This window comes from Heterodontus francisci, chromosome 22, assembly GCF_036365525.1.
Source record: "Heterodontus francisci isolate sHetFra1 chromosome 22, sHetFra1.hap1, whole genome shotgun sequence".
Lineage (NCBI taxonomy): Eukaryota > Metazoa > Chordata > Chondrichthyes > Heterodontiformes > Heterodontidae > Heterodontus > Heterodontus francisci.
In genome coordinates, this window is record NC_090392.1 from 81360219 (window position 1) to 81385217 (window position 24999).

The window sequence follows — 24999 nt, forward strand, 5'->3', positions numbered from 1 at the left end:
AGTGATCAGGAGTAGGGTCCCTGGGTGATTTCTTTCCCCTTCCAGTATATGGATACTAATGTAAATCTGAAAGGTCACAGACCTGAAACGTTAACTCTGCTTCTCTCTCCACAGATGCTGCCAGACTTGCTGAGTATTTCCAGCAATTTCTGTTTTTTTGTCAGATTTCCAGCAACCGCAGTATTTTGCTTTTATTTTAGTGAAAACCTTAAACGCTACCCTAGCTGAGATTAACTAACTCCGCACAGGCTGGGCATCAAACCCAGGACCTTGGTGATCTGTGTGACTCCATGTCGCACTGGGCAGCACATGCACCCAATGGACTTTGGGGCAACTGCTTTCAGACTTATGACCATCATATTGGGGATCGGAGACTGATGGGATCGGGTGTGACCTTACCCAAGTTGATAATCAGGCAGGGTGTAAACCCAGTGCTCCTTCCTATCCTGTCGGTTTCCTGCTGGGTAGGTGAGGTTACAATTACCCCAAATGAATCAGCTCCGGCCAGGGAGGCATCGACAGGTTATAATAACAGTGATTTCATTTACCAGGAATCTGCAAACCTACTGTGTCGTCATTACCACAAAACATGTCCATGTTTAAGATAAGTTAAAATGGCTGCTTGAAAGCCTCTTAGCCATAGTTTGAGCCACTTCAAAAAAAAAATCCTGCCTCCCACAGTGCAGGTGTTCCCACTGTAGGGGCAGTAATGTCCCAGTCTTGCACTGGTCCATCTGCAGGGTGCAAGGCCAACCAGGGGTTATGATACATCTTTAAATCTGAGTTCCATCATCATAGCTTTGGTCTTGTCAAAGAAAGAATAAAATTCCACATGGTAGGGACTTATAAAAATTCTAAGCTCCTCACTTTCACTAAGAAATGCATTATTAATGCTACATTGAGGTTTGTTCATACGGTTCTCCCATTGCTGTTGTTATTGGAGTTGCAACTCTGACAATTTCTGTTCCGGTTGTTAAGGTGAGTGGTAGCTGCAGGTATAGGTTGGGTCAGAGAGTTATCTCTCCAACTATGGTCTCACACATTCAATGGGGTCATCAGCGTCTGGGAAAAGGTTACAGTTGAAAGGCCACATTATGCCCAAGGACTCAAGTGAGAGCTGACACTGTTTCTCAGCAGACAGGCAGAGGGACTGGCAGGGTGGAACTACCCCACCGTCCCGTGTGCACTTCGGTACAAAGATGCTGCAAGTCAATAGGCGGAGATTTTCATAACAAACCAACTCAGTCAGAAGCTGTTGAAATGAAAGGATAAACCATTAGTTTTGGAACATCCAGACATCAAAGATTAGAACTGGTCAGAATCATTAGCACTGAAACTTTGTTAGACCGAATCAAACACCCAACCATTCAGCAGAAAGCTGTCAAGAATGGAAAGAATTCCTGATAACGGGGTTGACAGTAACAGACTCCATGGAAAAGTGGCAGGAGCTATTTCATTTCCATACTTCAGAAAAAATTTGGATAAATATCTAGTTGGGACCAGGATCTCACCATTTCCTTGAAGCCTCGACACAAAAATAAGTCATTACATCTGTGCGCTCTAGAATATTCCCACTTTCCTGCCCTGACTCATTGTTTATTGGCACCTCAAAACTGTGGAACTCTCCAAGTCCTTCAGTCTCACCTTCCCCCTACAATCTACAACCCAAACTTGGCAACACCTAATACTTGGTTCATCCGCTGCTCTTTTAAACCTTGCTTTTATCCTGAATAAGGGGTAGTCCATTTAAGACTGGGATGAGGAGGAATTTCTTCATTCAGAGGGTGGTGAATCTTCGGCATTCTCTACCGCAGAGGGCTGTGGAAGCTCAATCATTGAGAATGTTCAAGAAAGATCAATAGATTTCTGAATACTAATGACATCAAGGGATATATTGATAGTGGGGGAAAATGGCATAAAGGTAGATGATCAGCCATGATTTGTTTGAATGGCAGAGCAGGTTCGATGGGCCGAATGGCCTACTCCTGCTCCTATTTCCTCTGTTTCTATGAATTATGGATCTTATCCTGCCTTTATCTCCAGTATGCTCCACTACTACTGAGACATAGCTGTGTCCCTGCATTGATTGAGGGGCTTCCCTACACTGAGGTATGGGCTTCCCTGCAATGAGGGAGGGGCTTCACTCCACTGAGGGAGGGGTAAGTGTTGACGGACAGCAGTCTAGGGTGTAATAGTACAGGAGTGAAGCTATAAGAATATTTTGGAGATTTGCTTGAATATCACAGGAGAACAAATGATTGGAGTGAAGTCTATAATGGGGAATCCATGGCATGGTGAAGGAGTGGGATAGATGGATGGAATACTCTTTCCATATTCCATATGAACATACGAATTAGGAGTAGCAGTAGGCCACTCGGTCCCTCGAGCCTGCTCCACCATTCAACAAGATCATGGCTGATCTGATTTTAACCTCAACTCCACATTCACACCTAACCCCGATAACCTTTCATCCCCTTGCTTATCAGGAATCTATCTATCTCTGCCTTAAAAATGTTCAAAGACTCTGCTTCCACTGCCTTTTGGGGAAGAGAGTGCCAAAGATTCATGATCCTCTGAGAGAAATAATTTCTCATCTGTCTTAAATGGGTGACCCCTTATTTTTAAACAGTAACCCCCAGTTCTAGATTCTCCCACAAGGGGAAACATCCTTTCCACATCCACCCTGTCAAGACCCCTCAGGATCTTATATGTTTGAATTCAGTCATCTCTTACTCTTCTAAACTCCGGTAGATACAAGCCAGGCCAGTCTAACCTTTCCTCATAAGACAACCTGTCCATTCCAGGTATTAGTCTAATAAACCTTCTCTGAACTGCTTCCAACGCATTTACATTCTTCCTTAAATAAGGAGACCAGTACTGTACACAGTACTCCAGATGTGGTCTCACCAATGCCCTGTATAGCTGAAGCATATCCTCCCTACTTTTGTATTCAATTCCTCTCGCGATAAACAATAATATTCAGTTAGCTTTCGTAATTATTTGCTGGACCTGCATACTAACCTTTTGTGATTCATGCACTAGGACACCTAGATCCCTCTGTATCTCAGAGCTCTGCAATCTCTCACCATTTAGATAATATGCTTTTTTATTCTTCCTGCCAAAGTGGACAATTTCCCATCTTCCCACATTATACTCCATTTTTCTTAAGGTAACAAAGGAGACAGTGGCGTAGTGGTAATGTCACTAGACTAGTAATCCAGAGTCCAGGCTAATGATTTGTGTTCAAATCCCACCACGGCAGATGGTGAAATTTGAATTCAATTAATAAATCTGGAATTAAAAAGCTAGTCTAATGGTGACCATGAAACCGTTGTCAATTGTTGTTAAAACCCATCTGGTTCACTAATGTCCTTTAGGGAAGGAAATCTGCTGTCCTTACCTGGTCTGGCCTACATGTGATTCCAGACCCACAGCAATGTAGTTGACTCTTAAATGTCCTCTGAAATGGTCTAGCAAGCAACTCAGTTCAAGGGAAATTAGGAATGGGCAATAAATGCTGGCCTAGCCAGCGACAGCCACATCCCACAAACAAATTTTTTTTTTAAATTGCAAGCTGGTACAACGCTGAGGTTCTGTTACTCGGTGACTGAGGTTCTGTTACTCGGTGACTGAGGTTCTGTTACTCGGTGTGTGATGGGATAGCAATCCCTCATTGCACTCAGTTTGATTTAATTTCAGGATATTTATTGAGTTAATTCCTCCTGCTGCGTTGCTGCGTTTCTCATAAGTTGACCTTGTCCTCTACAAACTGGAAGCCCCAGGTCTTTCGTTGCCCCTGTAATGGCCTTGTGCCATTTAGGACTCACACAATACTAGATTGCGAGTGCCCAGTCCATTTTATTTTTCTCCAAAGTGATGAGATGATATCAGCACAGCACAGTTCAGTTGGACTCAGTTCATAATTAACTAACTAAATATATTTACAAAAGTTAAACCATTCAGACAAATAGAGAACAACACACTCCTGACACACTGAGAATTGGTAGGCATATCTGAGCCCTCCTACCTTGTAGTCCTTCAGGGTAGAAATAGCACTTCTCTGATCTGGAATTCCAAGCCAAATGTTGGGGAATGAAGTCTCATTATAACTGAGGCCTTGACACATCTCAACCTCAATCTTCTCACAACCAGTTGCTGGAAAACAAGAGCAAAATATTAATGACATGTTTTGGGTAAATCAGAATTTAATAGGTTGTGGGGCAGCTTCATTAATCCCTGTGTCTACCCTGCCCCCACGGCTCGGTGGGTATATGTACTGCCAAGTGCAGTACTGAGCCATTAATCAGAAAGATATCAAGTTCACTCTGTGGTCTGTGCTCAGTTTACTCGTCAGTAGTTGATATTACAACTGGGGAACATTACCATGGTGGAATAACTTTATGACACTGTCTAGGTGCAGACAAGAGAATGGCTGCTTGGGCTGAGTACCAGAGGGTATTTGGGGTGGTGCTGAATCATTCAAACCAGAATATCACAATTTCAATCCCCAGAAAGGAGTCAGTGACTTCATTAGAAGAACAGAGAATGGGGTGAAGGGAATTTGGGGTAGAGGGGAAGAATGTCCCCAAATTTTCAGTCAGAAAGAAATAAAAGATCAACTTCACCAGATAGTTACAATTCCCTTCAGAAACATTTGATTTTTTTTAACAGATATTTTTATCACAGTACTGTCAGAATCTGCTCCCTGAAAGCTCCTGTGTGACTTTTCATCGTACATGTCCTGGGTTTGAGCTCAGTCTGACCTGATGGGATGAATGTCCCTCAAGTTTATCAGTAGTCTCAGCTCACCTCCATTTAGGATGAGTTACAACATAAACCACCTGATTTCTCTGTACTTTTATCAAACAAAATACATTAATAAGTATAGAAGCAAAGGACAAAGTAAGCAAGTGGTCAATCTATTGAACAGATTTCCTAGGGAAACAATAGAAACAGATAGTATTGATTCATTCAAATGCAATTTGGATAGATTCTTTTTAGAAAACAATATTTTAGAATACAACTTTTAACAAAAAACTCTTTCATGGGATGTGAGCATTGCTGGCAAGGTCACTGACATTTGTTGTGAATCTCTAATTGCCCTTGAGAAGGTGGTGGTGAGCTGCCTCCTTGAACCACTGCAGTTCATGTGGGGTAGCTATACCCACAGAGCTGTTAGGGAGGGAGTTCCAGGATTCTGACTCAGTGACAGTGAAGAAATGTTGACATATTTCCACCTTCTCGAGGGCAATTAAGGATGGGCAATAAATGCTATCCTAGCCAGCGACGCCCACATCCCATGAATGAAGAAAAAAAAAGTCAGGATGGTGTGTGGCTTGGAGGGAACTTGCAGGTGGTGGTGTTCCCATGCATCTGCTGCCCTTGTCCTTCTAGATGGTAGAGCTCACTGAACAAAGAACAAAGAACAAAGAAAATTACAGCACAGGAACAGGCCCTTCGGCCCTCCAAGCCTGCGCCGATCCAGATCCTCTATCTAAATATGTCGCCTATTTTCTAAGGGTCTGTATCTCTTTTCTTCCTGCCCATTCATGTATCTGTCTAGATACATCTTAAAAGACGCCATCGTGCCCGCATCTACCACCTCCGCTGGCAACGCGTTCCAGGCACCCACCACCCTCTGCGTAAAGAACTTTCCACGCATATCCTCCCTAAACTTTTCCCCTTTCACTTTGAACTCGTGTCCTCTAGTAATTGAATCCCCCACTCTGGGAAAAAGCCTCTTGCTATCCACCCTGTCTATACCTCTCATGATTTTGTACACCTCAGTCAGGTCCCCCCTCAACCTCCGTCTTTCTAATGAAAATAATCCTAATCTACTCAACCTCTCTTCATAGCTAGCGCCCTCCATACCAGGCAACATCCTGGTGAACCTCCTCTGCACCCTCTCCAAAGCATCCACATCCTTTTGGTAATGTGGCGACCAGAACTGCACGCAGTATTCCAAATGTGGCCGAACCAAAGTCCTATACAACTGTAACATGACCTGCCAACTCTTGTACTCAATACCCCGTCCGATGAAGGAAAGCATGCCGTATGCCTTCTGGACCACTCTATTGACCTGCGTTGCCACCTTCAGGGAACAGTGGACCTGAACACCCAAATCTCTCTGCACATCAATTTTCCCCAGGACTTTTCCATTTACTGGTTTGGAAGGTGCTGTCTAAGGAGGCTTGGTGAGTTGCTGCAGTTCATCTTGTATCATGTACATACTGCTGCCACTGTGCGTCGGTGGAGGAGAGAGTGAATGTTTATGGTGTGGTTGGGGTGACAGTCAAGGGGGCTGCTTTATCCATAATGGTATCAGTTTCTTGAGTGTTGTTGGAGCTGCACCCATCCAGGCAAGTGGAGAGTATTCCATCACACTCCTGACTTGTGCTTTGTAGATGGTGGACAGGTTTTGAGGAGTCAGGAGGTGAGTTACTCGCCGCAGGATTCCTCGTCTCTGACCTACTCTTGTATCCACGGTATTTATGTGGCTGGTCCAGTTAAATTTCTGGTCAATGGTAACCCAGAATGTTGATAGTGGGGGATTCAGCGATGGTAGTACTGTTGAATGTCAAGGGATGATGGTTCAATTCTCTCTTGTTGGAGACAGTCATTGCCTGGCACTGGTGTGGCGCAAATATCACATACCATTTATCAGTCCAAGTCTGGATATTGTCCAGGTCTTGCTGCATTTCTACACGGACTGCTTCAGTATCTGAGGAGTCACAAAATATACTGACCCATCAGTGAACATCCCCAATTCTAACCTTATGATGGAGGGAAGCAGCTGAAGATGGTTGGGCCTAGGATACTACCCTGAGGAACTCCTGCAGCAATATCTTGAGGCTTAGATGTTTGGCCTCCAACAACCACAACCTTTGTACTCGGTATGACTCCAACCAGTGGAGCGCTTTCCCCCTGATTCCCATTGACTTCTGTTCTGCGAGGGCTTCATGATGCCACACTTGGTCAAATGCTGCCTTGATGTCAAGGGCAGTCACTCTCACCTACCTCTTGAATTCAGCTCTTTTGTCCATGTTGAACCAAGGTTGTAATATCTGGAGCCGAGTGGCCCAGGCAGAACCCAATCTGAGCATCAGTGAGCAGGTTATTGTTATGTAAGTGCCACTTGATAGCACTATCGACAACACCTTCCAATACTTTGCTGATGATCATGAGTAGACTGATGGGGCGGTAATTGGTCGGATTGGATTTGTCCTGCTTTTTACGGGTAGGATATACCTGGGCAATTTTTCACATTGTTGGGTAGGTGCTAGTGTTGTACCTGAACTGCAACAGCTTGACTAGGGGCACGGCTAATTCTGGAGCACAGGTCTTCAGTACTACGGCTGGGATGTTGTCAGGGCCCACAGCCTTTGCAATATCCTGTGCCTGCAGCTGTTTCTTGATATCACACACAGTGAATCAAATTGACTGAAGTCTGGCATCTGTGATGCTGGGAACCTCAGGAGGAGGCCGAGATGGATCATCAACTCGGCAGTTCTGGCTGGAGATGGATGCAAATGCTTCAGCCTTGTCTATTGCACTGATGTGCTGGGCTGCCCCATCATTGAGGATGGGGATATTTGTGGAGCCACCTCCTCTGGTTATTTGTTAATTGTCCACCACCATTCACGATTGGATGCAATAGGACTACAGAGCTTTGATCTGATCTGTTGGTTGTGGGATCACTTCACTCTATCTATTGCATGCTGCTTCCACTGTTTAGTATGCATGTAGTTCTCTGATGTAGCTCCACCAGGTTGGCACCTCATTTTTAGGTATGCCTTTTGCTGCTCCTGGCATGTTCTCCTGCACTCCTAATTAGTCCAGGGTTGATGCCCTGGCTTGATGGTAATGGTAGAGTGAGGGATATGCCAGGCCATGAGGTTACAGATTGTGGTTGAACATAATTCTGCTGTTGCTGATGGCCCACAGCGCCTCATGGATGCCCAGTTTTGAGCTGCTAGTTCTTTTCTGAATCTATTCCATTTAGCACGGTGGTAGTGCCACACAGCACAATGGACAGTATCCTCAGAGTGAAGGTGGGACTTTGTCTCCACAAGGATGTGCTGTTGTCACTCCTACCAATACTGTCATGGACAGATGCATCTGGGACAGGTAGATAGGTGAGGGTGAGGTCAAGCAGATTTTTCCCTCTGTTGGTCCCCTCGCCACCTATCGCAGGCCCAGTCTGGTAGCTATGTCCAACGGGACTTGGCCAATTTGGTCAGTAGTCGTTCTATCGAGTTACTCTTGGTACCCTGAGTGCTTCTTCAAGGGGTGTTCAATATGGAGGAGCACTGCTTCATCAACTGAGGGAGGGTGGTAGGTGGTAATCAGCAGGGTATTTCCTTGCTTATGTTTGACCTGATGCCTTGAGAAGTCATGGGGTCCGGAGTTAATGTTGAAGACTCCCATGGCACTCCCTCCTGACTGTATACCACTGTGCTGCCACCTCTGGTGAGTCTGTCCTGCAGATGAGACAGGACATACCCAGGGATGGTGATGGAGGAATCTGGGACATTGTCTGTAAGGTATTATTTGGTGAGTATGACAATTTCGGCACAAGTCACCAGTAGGGAGAACTTTGCAGGGTTGACTGGGCAGGGTTTGCCATTGTCATTTCTAGTGCATAGATTGATGCTGGCGGTCCATCAAGTTTTATTCTTTTTTTGACTTTTCTGTATCAGTTTGGTACAACTGAGTGTCTTGCTAGGTCATTTCAGAGGGCATTTAAGAGTCACCACATTGCTGTGGGCCTGGAGTTACAAGTAGGCCAGACCGGGTAAGGACAGCAGATTTCCTTCCCTAAAGGGCATTAATGAAACAGATGGGTTTTTACGACAATCTGATAGTTTCATGGTCACCATTACTGAGACTAGCTTTTAATTCCAGATTTATTAATTAATTGAATTTAAATTCCATCAGCTGCCTTGATGGGATTTGAACTCATGTCCCCAGAACACTTGTTGGGGCCTCTGGATTACTAGCCCAGTAACATTACCACCACGTAATATGAGTAATTTGAGACATAGCATGTGGTGAGTGTAGCGAGCTTGGGAAGAACAGGTGACTTTGGAGCTGTGGTTCCCAAAACTCTTCACCGCTGCAGGTTTTTCTCACCTCATGATCAGACTATTTGGTAGAGATTTATCACTATGATTAGCCAACAACTCCATCATCATATCATTCAACTATCTGGATGGTAGGTGGCGAAATAGATAGACTGATCTTTCTTCATCCAGCAATTTCTATGTTTCATGTTCCTATAGGTAGCTGTGTGTCATGGTTCCATTTAATCCCATTCACAGGTTCATACCATAAGGCAAGTGTGTGACACCACTGCAGTTCATCTCGTCACTCCCATCCGAGCAGTCATTCCAGCCATCACACACCCACTGCATTGCTTCACACTGCCCATTTATACAGGTGAACTCATGAGGGCTGCATGTCGCTGAGAGAGAAGAAACAAGGAAGAATGATCAGGGTCAGTGATTTAACACAGTCGGACATTTTAAGCATGCAGTGTAATTTCCCCCCCAAATATTACAAATGTGGATCTTGGCAGAAATATGTTGGATTCTGAGTGAACCTAACTCATAATAAGTCATTAACCCTGGCAAAGATTTAGGATACACCACATTTTATCTTTGAGTCAGAGGAAAGGGGAGTTGAATTTTCATTTGGAATTTTTGCTCCTCTGAATCCTTGAACATCGGAGCCATATAACCGGGGTTAACCCCCATGACATCGGAGCCAAATCACCGAGGTTAACCCCCATGACATCGGAGCCATATCACCGGGGTTAACCCCCATGACATCGGAGCCATATCACCGGGGTTAACCCCCATGACATCGGAGCCATATCACCGGGGTTAACCCCCATGACATCGGAGCCATATCACCGGGGTTAACCCCCAAGACATCGGAGCCGTATCACCGGGGTTAACCCCCAAGACATCGGAGCCGTATCACCGGGGTTAACCCCCAAGACATCGGAGCCGTATCACTGGGGTTAACCCCCATGACATCGGAGCCATATCACCGGGGTTAACCCCCATGACATCGGAGCCATATCACCGGGGTTAACCCCCATGACATCGGAGCCATATCACCGGGGTTAACCCCCATGACATTGGAGCCGTATCACCGGGGTTAACCCCCATGACGTCGGAGCCATATCACCGGGGTTAACCCCCATGACGTCGGAGCCATATCACCGGGGTTAACCCCCATGACATCGGAGCCATATCACCGGCGTTAACACCCATAACATCAGAGCCGTATCACCGCGGTTAATCCCCATAAGCCATCATTTGGTATATTCTGGTATCATTGCTTGTTTGGCAGAGACACCCAGCTAAAGTACAGTATCTTTGTAATAAATGCAGAAATTCGAACAAGAGGGCAGTGCAGTCGACTGTCCAAGGCTACAGGGGTCAGGGTACCTGCCCGAACTACATTACAACAATGTCGACACTTCAAAAATACTTCATTGAGTGTGAAGCATTTTGGATATCCTTAGGTGGCAAAGTTGTTTTACAAAGAAAGTTTTATTCCTTTTCTCTTTTGCACTTTTTTATGAGGGAGATGAAAAAATGGAGAAGGAGAAATAATGGAAAAACAAAGGGAGGTCAAAAGTTTGAAACAGATGCAGGATAGCATAGAAATAATGGTGTAACACAGCAATGTTCAAATCACATTTAGAATTTTTAATCACTTTTTCCACCTGGGTAAAATGCTGTGGAATGGCAAGCTGTATAGTTTAAGCTTGTGATCCCTCACACAATGTTTTTCTGATCCCCACTGTTACATATAACTCAGATTGTTATCCTCATGAATGCAATATTGTCTCTCACACAACTGAACAAATATTAATAATTTAAATTAAAAGAAACTCTGTACAGATTGGCCGTGATATGCTCGGTGAGTAATCCAGGGCACTAGACCATATGGTATCAAGGGTCATTGAGACTGAGAACAAAGCACTCTCATTCACCCTGTCAGTTATACAGGAGCACTCATGATCCCAAGAGAAGCTACAGCACTGGTTCCTTTCTCAAGGATGTGGCACAACACAGGAAGAAACCAAAGCAAATTAACAACTTGAATAGATTAATAAATACAGCTCAGTCGAGCAGAGAGGACAGGCAATGGTGCAGTGTTGTTTCTTACCCTCACTCCTGTTGAGCGACTGGTAAGTGGCAAAGAATCCCACGTCTGTTTCTCCCTCATCAGTCACAAAAAGAACCAGCATCTCGTGTCGGGGGGATGTCAGAGTTGGAGGGAGCGAGTCCCCACAGTATCTTTAAAAGGAAAGGAGTGGCTATACTTAGAGCTGAGAGTTCAGACAGACGTACTGTCCCCCATCCCCTTGTAACTGACTCTCAGGAGGCTCCAGAAACTCTACAGGCATTGACAATAACAACTTGCATTTATTTAGCACCTTTAACATAAAACGTCCCAAGGCACTTCACTGGGACATTATAAAACAAAATATGAGACTGACCAGATTATCTAAAGCTTGGTCAAAGAGGTAGGTTTCAAGGAGTGTCTTAAATGAGGAAAGTGAGGGAAGTGGTTTAGGGAGGAAATTCTAAAGCTTAGGGCCGAGGGAGCTGTAGGCATGACTGCGAATGGTGGAGTGATTAAAATCAGGGATGCTCAAGAGGCCAGAATGAGATGAGTACAGGTATCTTGGAGGGTTGTGGGGCTGGAGGAGATTACAGTGATAGGGAGGAGTGAGGCCAAGGAGGGATTTGAAAACAAGGATTTAAATTTTAAAATCAAGGTGTTGCTTAACCTATAGTCAGTGTAGGTCAGCGAGCACAGGGGTGATGGGTGCATGCAATTTGACGCGTATTGGGACATGATCTCAAGTTTGCGGAGAGTTGAATGTGGGAGAGCAGCAGGATTGCATTGAAATAATCAAGTCTAGAGATAAAAGGCAGCAGTAGAGCGAAGACAGGGGCAGAGTCTGGTAATGCTACAGAGGTGGAAATGGGTGGTCTTAGTGATGACATAAATACATGATTTAAAGCTCATCTCGGAGTCAAATGTGACAGCAAGGGTGCGAACAGTCTGGTTCAGTTTCAGACGTTTGCCAGGGAGATGGTGCTACTCAAAGCCTCCTTCTCCCTTGCATGAATGAATTTTCTTTTGGGAGTGGGAAACAGGAACCGGGACTGTATCTGAGTCCTGAACCCACCCTCCGGGGGGAAGCAGACACTCGGAGGGATTTTGACTTGTGCACCCCCTTATTTGGCACGGAGAGGTTCCCTGTCCAGTTAAAGGCAGTGGGTGGGCTCTCGAAGCTGGAGGGCTGCCTGCAGTAAGGGGTAAGTAACTGAGAGTGCGCTTCAAGATAAAAGTGCCCTCTCAGCAACCTGTTTACAAATTCAAATAATAAATAGAAAAAGCAGCCAGGCCACCACTGTGGTGGGGGAGGTACTGGGGGAATCCCTGAACAGGACGGCCTTTGGCTGCACCCACACCCAGGCAAGCAGGGAGGGCCTGTACACCTGCCTGCCTGGAGCACTGGCCTTCAGCCTGCTGCTGGGTGACCGCCTCCAGGCAGTTGAACACCCCGACCACACACCCCGCCCCCTCCACCTGTCGTGTCAGGAAACTGGAGGCCGACTGGAAAATCCCAGTTGGCCTCCATTCCCGACTGTTAATGATGTTTTTATGAGCCTAATTAGCTGCCTGCCTAGTGGGAACCCGTCTTCCCCAAAATGGCTAGCGCCAGGAACGGAGTCAGGAAACCGGTACATCTGCCGGCACCAGTATTTTCAGGCCTTATCCACTTTGTTCCTGACCTCAGTGAGGCCCAAATATCCTGCCCTGTATGTCACCTTGCTCATTGTCATCCCATTCCCCATGTGAGAGAGGAGACCTTTCACACATGGGAAGTTTAAATCTGGGCCCCAGAGGTGAAAGACCATGATATCATGCAGTCCTCCTTCATTGATCTTCCCAGGCTGAATTTAGCCCTGGGTACCAGGGCTGAAAGGTCACTGTTATATTTTTTTCCCAAAAATATACTTTATTCATAAAAATCTGTAAAAAAATACATTACAAAACAGTTCCAATTTGACATTCCAGAACATGAGTTTCCTCACAACTCTTGTCATTCCATTTTACATGCAATGTACATTTGCATTACACAGAAAAATCATATTTTGGTGTATACAGCCCGAGGGGTTTTACACGGATTCCTCAGTTCACTCTGGTGGGGGGACCTTACACTGTGGTCTTTCCCCATTGAGCCTTTGCTGTGGCTGCCCCAAGCTTTAGTGCGTCCCTCAGCACGTAGTCCTGGACCTTGGAATGTGCCAGTCTGCAACATTCGGTCGTGGACAACTCTTTGCGCTGGAAGACCAGCAAGTTTCGGGCAGACCAAAGGGCGTCTTTCACTGAATTGATAGTCCTCCAGCAGCAGTTGATGTTTGTCTCGGTGTGCGTCACTGGGAACAGCCCGTAGAGCACAGACTCCTGTGTTACAGAGCTGCTTGGGATGAACCTCGACAAAAGCCACTGCATCTCTTTCCACACCTGCTTTGCAAAGTCACATTCCAGAAGGAGGTGGGCAACCGTCTCTTCCCCACCACAGCCACCTCGAGGGTAGCATGCAGAGGATGTGAGACTCCAGGCGTGCATGAAGGATCTGACGGGGAGGGCTCTTCTCACCACCAGCCAAGCTACATCTTGGTGCTTGTTTGAAAGTTCTGGTGATGAGGCATTCTGCCAAATGACTTTGGCGGTCTGCTCAGGGAACCATCCGACAGGATCCACCATCTCCTTTTCTCGTAGGGCCTTGAGGACATTCCGTGCAGACCACTGCCTGATGGATTGGTGGTCAAAGGTGTTTTTTCTGCACAAACATTCCCACGAAGGATAGGTGGTACGGCACGGTCCAAAAAAGGTCACTGTTATACTGCACTGCACTGCACCCTGTGGGTATTTTGTACACATTACCTGCCCATGAGGCTGCTGGGACTGTTGCTCGCTCGGTCATGCACCTCCACAAAGTCATAGCGACAGTCTGCCGCAGACTCCAGGCTGAAGTTGTGGAACAGCAACTGCACTATGTGGCCCTGAGGGACTAAGATATGCCAGACACACACCTACACAACAACAGAACACAGGAATTACCGAACAACACAGTCTGTGTAAAACTATACTGTTAATTCATCGAGAGTCCTTCACTGAGACAATTCTAATTACTTACATTGGGAAAGGCTTAAATATACAGCTAGACAAAGAGAAAAGCTGATAGTATGAACTGTAAGTGCATGGATTGCCAGGGCTGTAAGCATACAGATTTGGAAGGCCCCAAGAAAGAAAAAAGATCTTGCATTTATATAGCACCTTTCACATTTTTAGGGCATCCCAAAGTGCTTTACAGTACTTTTGGAGTGGAGTCACTGATGTAATGTGAGAAATGCAGCAGCTAATTTACGCACAGCAAGCTCTCTCAAACTGCACTAAGATCAATAATCAATTAAACTGTTTTACTGATGTTGGTAGAGGGATAAATATTGGCCAAGACAGCAAGGAAACTCAGCTATAATAAAAACAAGAAATGCTGGAACCACTCAGCAGGTCTGGCAGCATCTGTGAAAAGAGAAGCAGAGTTAACGTTTCGGGTCAGTGACCCTTCTTCAGAACTGACAAATATTAGAAAAGTCACAGATTATAAGCAAGTGAGGTGGGGGTGGGGCAATAGATAACAAAGGAGAAGGTGCAGATTGGACAAGGCCACATAGCTGACCAAAAGGTCATGGAGTAAAGGCAAACAATATGTTAATGGTGTGTTAAAAGACAAAGCATTAGTACAGATAGGGTGTTAACGAACTGAAGATTGAACAGCAGCAAGTGCAAACATAAAAAAAACAGTGGGTAAGCAAACTGAACAAACTAAGATGAAATGAAATAAACATACAAAAAAAATTGTAAAAAATGTAAAAAAGAAAAAATAACTAAAAATAAAAGTAAAATGGGGGGCCCGTCATGCTCTGAAATGATTGAACTCAATGTTCAGTCCGGCAGGCTGTAGGCACACTCTTCTTCACATAGCGCATTGGGATCTTTTACATCCGCCTGAGAGGGCAAATGGGGCGTTGACTCAACGTCTCATTCAAAAGATGGCACCTCTGACAGTGCGGTGCTAAAGTGCCAGCCTAGATTATGCAAGTTTCTGGGGTGGAACCTCAGAGATGAGAGTGCTACTACAGAGCTATGCCTGACACCCAAAGTCAATTGCTGGTCTGTGCTGAAATAGCTGATCTAGGTTGGGGCTGTACATTTGGCCTCAGTACCTCTGGGTTGCAAAGAGCGGAACAGCCACATTCCGTTCCCTCATTAGCATCCAGCACCTCCAGCCAGAAAATAATCCTGTATGAGTGCCAAGTGAAGATACAATGGGGGCTCAGTGTCAAGCTTCCTGTACTCAAATAGCCTGCAAACACTCACAGTCTAGGCTCACAAAGAGTGGCCACTAAGCTCTGGTAACAGAGGGAATTATGCAACCTTGGGAACTATGCCCCAATTAGAGTCAGTGCCTTCAGAAGAGGAGAGAAAATTGAGGTGGGAAATTGCTGGACAAACAGACAAAGTTAGTGCAGATAGATGGATAAACGGAGAGGACAGTGAGACAGACGGGCACAATGTAGAAGTGAAGCAATGTATTGTTTTTAACAGCCCAGCTAGTCATACATCAGAATTTATTCGTAATGGAGCCACTATGCTGACCACACACATACCAGACTGAACAATGTGCATTAATCAAATGCACATGAACATCTGGAGTTTCTTTTAATGGTACAACCCATTTACATGTCTCGTTCTGCTGTACAGAGTGTGTTCTGTGTCTAACACCTGCTGCTTGCTCCCTGATCCTCAGTTAAATAGCTTGCCAAAGCTTGCCATGTAAGGTAACAGGTGCCAATCATGGCTGAGTGGGAAGCACTGTCACTCCTGAATCCGAATGTCATGGAGTCAAGTTGCACTTCAGAGCCTTGAGCACTAATCCAGGCTGACAGTCCCAGTGCAGTACTGAGGGAGTGCTGCAATGTCCGAGGTGCCATCTTTCAGATGAAACATTAAAGCGAGGCCCCTTCTGCCCTGTCAGGCACATGTAAAAGATCCCATGACATTATCCGAAGAAGAGCAGGGGAGTTTTCCCCGGGGTCCTGGCCACTATTTATTGCTCAAACAACATGGCTAAAATAGATTATCTGGTCATTATCTCATTGCTGTTTGTGGGATTCTTGCTGTGCACAAATTAGCTGCCATGTTTCCTCCATTACAGCAGTGACTACACTTCAACAAAGTACGTCATTGGCTGTAAAGCACTTTGGGACATGCTGAGGTTGTGAAAGGCGCTATATAAATGCAAGTCTTCCTTTCAAAATGACTGTGAAAAAAACTCCATGTTTGAAACTGCAAATACCCAGACCACACAGATGGGTGGAAATCTTTCTGTTTTTCCGCTGAACAGTGGCTACTTTAGGTGAGGTGGCATTGGGTTAACCCCAGGAGAGGAGTAGATACAATTGGAGAAAGAGGTGGATCTGGAATTGTGAGTCACTGCAGTGGTCAGCGTGGGTTTAATGGATTGCAGAGTCAGGCTGGGAATGGTGGATGAACGGAGGATCAATAAAGGGGATAGGATTTTGTTAATGCTGATTTAGACTGTGCCATGTTTACGTACTTGCCTGTGTGGATACTGCTCAGGATGTTTGGGAGTGGCCAGAGATCCTTCCAAAGCAGTCAGAATTCCACCGCAATCTAAACAGAGCAATGGGAACATTGGGAATAAGTTGTTAATTCACAACAGCCTTAGAATCTGTCATCAGGTATTTAGCTGCTGAAAACTTCCATTCATATAAAATAAATTAACGGGAGCACTGAATATTTACACCTTCACAGCCTTTCAATCCTTGATCTATATTGATCTATATTGATCTCTATTGATCTCTATTGATCTATATTGGTCAGCTAATTGATTTTGCACCTACTCACCACTAACACCCTTATGATTAGGACCATCCCCTTCTGAACCAGTCTGGCATTCCCATTTTTGACTTGTTTAGGGGAGATTTTCCACGACAGCCATCCCAGTTTGGAGCTGCACCCACCAAACGCAGGTATCGGGAAGTCAGAATCTCCAGCCCATGAATGTCCACGTCATGGGAAGAGCACATGGCAGGCAGCAGATGGTAGGGAGGAGGGCGAGACCTTTCCTGGTGGGTGCAGTTCCTCACCAGGAGCACTGAAGTGGAAAAGGTCTTTTCCATACCAATCCACCTCGGAATGGAGCCTTCCACCGGATCACAGAACCATTCTGGATGGGAAACTGTGGGTTCTGTACTTACCCTGAATAAACGGTGACTCCGTACGGTTACACAGTGAGCGACCCTCACCCTGAATAAACGGTGACTCCGTACGGTTACACAGTGAGTGACCCTCACCCTGAATAAACGGTGACTCCGTACAGTTACACAGTGAGTGACCCTCACCCTGAATAAACAGTGACTCTGTACAGTTACACAGTGAGTGACCCACACCCTGATTAAACAGTGACTCTGTACAGTTACACAGTGAGTGACCCTCACCCTGAATAAACAGTGACTCTGTACAGTTACACAGTGAGTGACCCTCACCCTGAATAAACAGTGACTCTGTACAGTTACACAGTGAGTGACCCTCACCCTGAATAAACAGTGACTCTGTACAGTTACACAGTGAGTGACCCTCACCCTGAATAAACAGTGACTCTGTACAGTTACACAGTGAGTGACCCTCACCCTGAATAAACGGTGACTCCGTACAGTTACACAGTGAGTGACCCTCACCCTGAATAAACGGTGACTCCGTACAGTTACACAGTGAGCGACCCTCACCCTGAATAAACAGTGACTCTGTACAGTTACACAGTGAGTGACCCTCACCCTGAATAAACGGTGACTCCGTACGGTTACACAGTGAGTGACCCTCACCCTGAATAAACAGTGACTCTGTACAGTTACACAGTGAGTGATCCTCACTCCGAATAAACAGTGACTCTGTACAGTTACACAGTGAGTGACCCTCACCCTGAATAAACAGTGACTCTGTACAGTTACACAGTGAGTGACCCTCACCCTGAATAAACAGTGACTCTGTACAGTTACACAGTGAGTGACCCTCACCCTGCTGAATAAACACCTATTTGCAATGTACCTATCCTGTTCCTATCTGGCTGGGGACAGCCAACTTGAAATTTTCCTGCCAGCAGTTTGAAGTATTTTAAAGGGATTGTTGATTGACAGGTGTCTGACAACAATGTTTGGATATCTCCTCTGTGCAGGATTATACCAGACTGGGTGCTTCCCAGGCTCCCTGGAAGTGAGTGAGGGGACGGACACTTACCATGATGGTGATAAGCACAATTCACCTCATCAGTCTTGTCCAAACAATCGTAAAAGTTGTTGCAGTTAAAACTGGCAAAAAGACAGCGGCCACCATCACACAGAAACTCGTCCCAGGCACAGCTCTCTGAGAGAAGGAAGATTATATGTCATCAGCAATCCTTGTTGATAAGACCTTCTTCCTGAGATGCAAGCCATGTCTCACAGAAACACATCATACAAAGTGCAGGCAAAGCAATAACCTGTCTGGACTCTGATAACTCATCTGGCGTGCAATAACCCGCCTGAGCTGTGTTAAACCACCTGCCCTGTGATAACCCGCCTGAGCTGTGTTAAACCACCTGCCCTGTGATAACCCGTCTGAGCTGTGTTAAACCACCTGCCCTGTGATAACCCGCCTGAGCTGTGAAAAACCACCTGCCCTGTGATAACCCGACTGAGCTGTGTTAAACCACCTGCCCTGTGATAACCCGTCTGAGCTGTGTTAAACCACCTGCCCTGTGATAACCCAACTGGGCTGTGAAAAACCACCTGCCCTGTGATAACCCGTCTGAGCTGTGTTAAACCACCTGCCCTGTGATAACCCGTCTGAGCTGTGTTAAACCACCTGCCCTGTGATAACCCGTCTGAGCTGTGAAAAACCACCTGCCCTGTGATAACCCGTCTGAGCTGTGTTAAACCACCTGCCCTGTGATAACCTGTCTGAGCTGTGTTAAACCACCTGCCCTGTGATAACCCGTCTGAGCTGTGTTAAACCACCTGCCCCGTGATAACCCGACTGAGCTGTGAAAAACCACCTGCCCTGTGATAACCCGCCTGAGCTGTGAAAAACCACCTGCCCTGTGATAACCCGTCTGAGCTGTGTTAAACCACCTGCCCCGTGATAACCCGACTGAGCTGTGTTAAACCACCTGCCCTGTGATAACCCGTCTGAGCTGTGTTAAACCACCTGCCCTGTGATAACCCGTCTGAGCTGTGTTAAACCACCTGCCCTGTGATAACCCGTCTGAGCTGTGTTAAACCACCTGCCCTGTGATAACCCGACTGAGCTGTGTTAAACCACCTGCCCTGTGATAACCCGACTGAGCTGTGAAAAACCACCTGCCCTGTGATAACCCGTCTGAGCTGAGAAAAACCACCTGCCCTGTGATAACCCGTCTGAGCTGTGTTAAACCACCTGCCCTGTGATAACCCGTCTGAGCTGTGTTAAACCACCTGCCCTGTGATAACCCGTCTGAGCTGTGTTAAACCACCTGCCCTGTGATAACCCGTCTGAGCTGTGTTAAACCACCTGCCCTGTGATAACCCGACTGAGCTGTGTTAAACCACCTGCCCTGTGATAACCCGTCTGAGCTGTGTTAAACCACCTGCCCTGTGATAACCCGTCTGAGCTGTGTTAAACCACCTGCCCTGTGATAACCCGACTGAGCTGTGTTAAACCACCTGCCCTGTGATAACCCGCCTGAGCTGTGTTAAACCACCTGCCCTGTGATAACCCGTCTGAGCTGTGTTAAACCACCTGCCCTGTGATAACCCGTCTGAGCTGTGAAAAACCACCTGCCCTGTGATAACCCGTCTGAGCTGTGAAAAACCACCTGCCCTGTGATAACCCGTCTGAGCTGTGTTAAACCACCTGCCCTGTGATAACCCGACTGAGCTGTGAAAAACCACCTGCCCTGTGATAACCCGTCTGAGCTGTGAAAAACCACCTGCCCTGTGATAACCCATCTGAGCTGTGTTAAACCACCTGCCCTGTGATAACCCGTCTGAGCTGTGAAAAACCACCTGCCCTGTGATAACCCGTCTGAGCTGTGAAAAACCACCTGCCCTGTGATAACCCATCTGAGCTGTGTTAAACCACCTGCCCTGTGATAACCCGTCTGAGCTGTGAAAAACCACCTGCCCTGTGATAACCCGTCTGAGCTGAGAAAAACCACCTGCCCCGTGATAACCCGTCTGAGCTGTGAAAAACCACCTGCCCCGTGATAACCCGTCTGAGCTGTGTTAAACCACCTGCCCTGTGATAACCCGACTGAGCTGTGTTAAACCACCTGCCCTGTGATAACCCGTCTGAGCTGTGTTAAACCACCTGCCCTGTGATAACCCGACTGAGCTGTGTTAAACCACCTGCCCTGTGATAACCCGCCTGAGCTGTGTTAAACCACCTGCCCTGTGATAACCCGTCTGAGCTGTGAAAAACCACCTGCCCTGTGATAACCCGCCTGAGCTGTGAAAAACCACCTGCCCTGTGATAACCCGTCTGAGCTGAGAAAAACCACCTGCCCCGTGATAACCCGTCTGAGCTGTGTTAAACCACCTGCCCTGTGATAACCCGTCTGAGCTGTGAAAAACCACCTGACCTGTGATAACCCGACTGAGCTGAGAAAAACCACCTGCCCCGTGATAACCCGTCTGAGCTGTGTTAAACCACCTGCCCTGTGATAACCCGTCTGAGCTGTGAAAAACCACCTGCCCTGTGATAACCCGTCTGAGCTGTGTTAAACCACCTGCCCTGTGATAACCCGTCTGAGCTGTGAAAAACCACCTGCCCTGTGATAACCCGCCTGAGCTGTGAAAAACCACCTGCCCTGTGATAACCCGTCTGAGCTGAGAAAAACCACCTGCCCTGTGATAACCCGTCTGAGCTGTGAAAAACCACCTGCCCTGTGATAACCCGTCTGAGCTGTGAAAAACCTCCTGCCCTGTGATAACCCGCCTGAGCTGTGAAAAACCACCTGCCCTGTGATAACCCGACTGAGCTGTGAAAAACCACCTGCCCTGTGATAACCCGACTGAGCTGTGAAAAACCACCTGCCCTGTGATAACCCGACTGAGCTGTGAAAAACCACCTGACCTGTGATAACCCGTCTGAGCTGTGAAAAACCACCTGCCCTGTGATAACCCGACTGAGCTGTGAAAAACCACCTGCCCTGTGATAACCCGTCTGAGCTGTGAAAAACCACCTGCCCTGTGATAACCCGTCTGGGCCTTGAGATACTAATTTTCCTGAGGAGCTTCAAAAGACTCTCATGGTCAGTGTCTATTCTTCCTTCTACAGCCTCCAGGTCCCTACATGTGCTGTTTAATGAGTTTTCTTTTTCAAAAGTATACTTTATTCATAAAATTTGTAAAAGTACATTACATAACAGTTCAAATTTGATATTACATAAAGTGCAATATTGAACCGTTTCTTTCAATACAGTTTATGAGGTGCCTCACTTCACTTGCTATTACAGGTTATATTTACTGTGTACATTTACATTTTGTGTCAAACATTCACTGGTGCAAACAGCCTGAGGGGCAGGAGGACCTGACACTGTGGTCTTTCCCCATTGAGCCCTTGCTGTGGCTGCCCCAAGCTTTAGTGCGTCCCTCAGCACGTAGTCCTGGACTTTGGAATGTGCCAGTCTGCAACAGTCAGTCCTTGACAACTCTGTGCGCTGGAAGATCAGCAGGTTTCGGGCAGACCAAAGAGTATCTTTCACCAAATTGATAGTCCTCCAGCAGCAGTTGATGTTTATCTCGGTGTGCGTCCCTGGGAACAGCCCGTAGAGCACAGACTCCTGTGTTACAGAGCTGCTTGGGCTGAACCTCGACAAAAACCACTGCATCTCTTTCCGCACATGGTTTGCAAAAGGGCATTCCAGAAGGAGGTGGGCAACTGTCTGTTCCCCACTGCAGCCACCTCAAAGGCAACGTGTGGAAGCAGTGAGACCACAGGTGTGCAGGAAGGATCTGATGGGGAGGGCCCTTCTCACCACCAGCCAAGCTACATATTGATGTTTGAAAGTTCTGCCGATGAGGCACTCTGCCAGATGAGTTTGACTGTCTGCTCAGGGAACCATCTGACAGGATCCACCATCTCTATTTGCCGCAGGTCCTTGAGAATGTTACGTGCGGACCACTGCCTGATGGATTTGTGGTCAAAGGTGTTTATCTGCATAACCTTTTCCATGAGGGACAGGTGTTACGACATGGTCCAACTGAATGGAGCGTTCCGCGGCAATGTGACCAGACCCATCCTTCGCACCACGGGAACAGATAGAACCTCAGCACGTAGTGACACTTGATATTTGCATACTGAGGGTCTACACACAGCTTGATGCAACCACACACAAAGTGCAATTTAACCAGTGACATTGAAAACAATCTGGCTTCTGGAACATTGCAAAATGCTACATTCCTAAATGGCCCAGATATATGTGGATCATTCCTTTAAGAATAACATAGTTCATCTCTTTTTGTCCAATAACTCACTCGGGCGTATTATTATGGTGTGCTTCAGAGAGAACTGAGGCTGCTGGTGAACTGATGATCAGTTAGGTTATAAACCTGGCACCTTATCCCTGAATGTGGAGTCCAGGCATTCTGGGAATGTGTAGTCTGTGTAAATTGAAACCACATGGAAGCACACAGTAATTCCAAACCTTAGCTAGGACTTTAACCCTCTGGCTCGTCACAGTCTCATTTCAAATATAATTTAGCAAACTCCACCTTAGGTATTTTATATCCCTCAACCAACATCTCTGAAATCAATGATCTGATCATTATCACATTGCTGTTTATGGGAGCTTGCTGTGCACAAAGTGCTGCTGAGTTTTCTACATCACAACTGTGACTAAACTTTAATAAAATACTTCATTGGTTCGAAAGCACTTCAGAGTGTCCTGAGATTGTGAAAGGCGCTACTGAAATGCAAGTCGAACTGTCTTTCAAAAGGATTGTTAAAAGCTCCTGGGACTATATTACCCAGACCAGACTAATGGGCACATCATAATAACTAAAGATTGAGGTGTACCTATTTCTGGAACATTCTCTGTGCCTGAATGGCCCAATATTGGGCTGGGGGGTTCAATTTCATGGAACTGGCAAGAGGCAGAAAGCAACTGGGAGCGGCCGGTGAAGATTGGGGATCTGCCGATGTTTCAACAGCTCTCAGATAAGCGAGGAAAGGGGGGATGACCAGGAATAGGGGAGAAAGTGGGAAAGGGGAAGGAACTGGGAAAGGAGGAGAGGGATCGGAAAAGTGGGGTGACAGGGAATGGAGGGACGTTTACAGGGAAAAGGGAAGGAACCAGGAAAAGGGGATAAACGGGGAAAGGGGGAAGAGGATTGGGAAAGGTGGGTGACCAGGAAAGGGGGAGTGGGGGGGTGACAGGGAAAACTGGGGGTGGGAGTGTGGGGGGGGGGGGGTGCGGTTCTCATCTATTTTAGCAACATTACTTCAGGCAATTACTTGTGAACTCTGCTTTCTTATTCCTTTGAATTTCCAAACAACTAATCCAACACACTTCTTCCTCTTTGCATTCTTTGCCTAATTGAAACCAGGATCTTACACTGAAACATCTCACCTCCCTCAGTCCTCCTCCTACTTTTAAACCTCAATCTTCGTGACCCATTACTATTGAATACCTCATTTTCCATCATTCCTAGTGCTGTGGCCCTTCACTTGGTTTTCCAAATGTTATAACATAAAGCTCCCTCTACACTGTCCCATCAAACACTCCCAGGGCAGGTACAGCACTGGGATTGGCTGCTCTCTGATTTGGGAGCCTGAGTGCATCAACGAGGTGCAGTTGACTGTGGCTGTGTGCAGAGGTTGGAGGCTGCAGGCTGTGTGACTGCTGCAAGAGGGAGAGACTCAAACTGAAACAAAAGCTTTTTCCAAATTTCAACAAAGGAAGGAAGTCGGAGAACTGGAAGAACTGGAAGCTCTTTTGTGAGTTTGTTTTATCCTGAAGTCTTTTTCATTGATTGTTGGGGGTGGGGAAAAGAAGAGACCTGAAGACCTTGGGTGGGGCTGTATTGTTCAATAGGGAGCTCCTGTGTTTATCATCTTTGGATAGGGAGCTCCCTCCCCACCCCAACTACTAAGCCTGGGACAGCTGGAGCTGCCCAGGTGAAGAGACTTATTATCTGAACATCGAAGGAGGCGTGTGCCTGGGCATCTTACAGCTGACCCAGGTGAAGACATCACCCCACCCTCCCAACTGGAAGACCAGCTACGACTTCTTTAAAATACCAACAAAGACTGATTCCTCCTGGCCTTCCTCTCCCTCAGCCTCTTCTCCTGTGCTACATCCTTTAAGTGTTGCTTTTTTGATTTATTGTATTTGCTCTTTTTTTTTCTCTCAACAAAGTGCCTGTAACTCTTCTACCCCATGACTTCTCAGTCCTCTCCGGTGGCGGGGCCCTCCTATGCTGCAGCAGCTGCGACAGCTGCTCCTGTGGCCCCGTCACCATTTAAAATCTTAACATCAAAGCATGGGGTGAAGAGTTACACCCATCCTAATATAACTATTGAGGCTTGTGTTAAGGCAATGGCCGTGGTTGTCGGCCCCTCGGCCATTGTTGCAGCCTCAAAGATGTATGGGAAGGCTGTGTTCTTCCTGATGACCGAGCGGGCTGTGTCCCTCGCCCTAAGTACGGGGCTCACAGTGGGTGGGATTTTCTTGCCAGTGGACCCTCTGGGGGTCACTGCGCATCGGGTAACCTTGTCGAACGTCCCACCCTTCATTCCTGATGAGCTCCTCCTCCCCCACCTACACCATCTGGGGGAGGTGAGGTCAGGGATCAC

At 46.6% G+C, this 24999-nt stretch overlaps 1 protein-coding gene across 1 annotated transcript in view; it reads right to left on the reverse strand.

Moving 5' to 3' along the window:
- Positions 1-917: 917 nt before the first annotated feature.
- LOC137381658 (membrane frizzled-related protein-like) overlaps positions 918-24999 on the reverse strand; it is a 54721-nt gene continuing 30639 nt past the window's right edge. The window contains exons 8-14 of the mRNA XM_068054385.1: positions 18424-18549; positions 16724-16800; positions 13987-14135; positions 11185-11315; positions 9329-9463; positions 4028-4155; positions 918-1252 (exon numbers count right to left, since the gene is read on the reverse strand). Coding sequence (XP_067910486.1) covers positions 1028-1252; positions 4028-4155; positions 9329-9463; positions 11185-11315; positions 13987-14135; positions 16724-16800; positions 18424-18549 — 971 coding nt within the window. The 3' untranslated portion in view covers positions 918-1027. The remainder of the gene's footprint in view (positions 1253-4027; positions 4156-9328; positions 9464-11184; positions 11316-13986; positions 14136-16723; positions 16801-18423; positions 18550-24999) is intronic.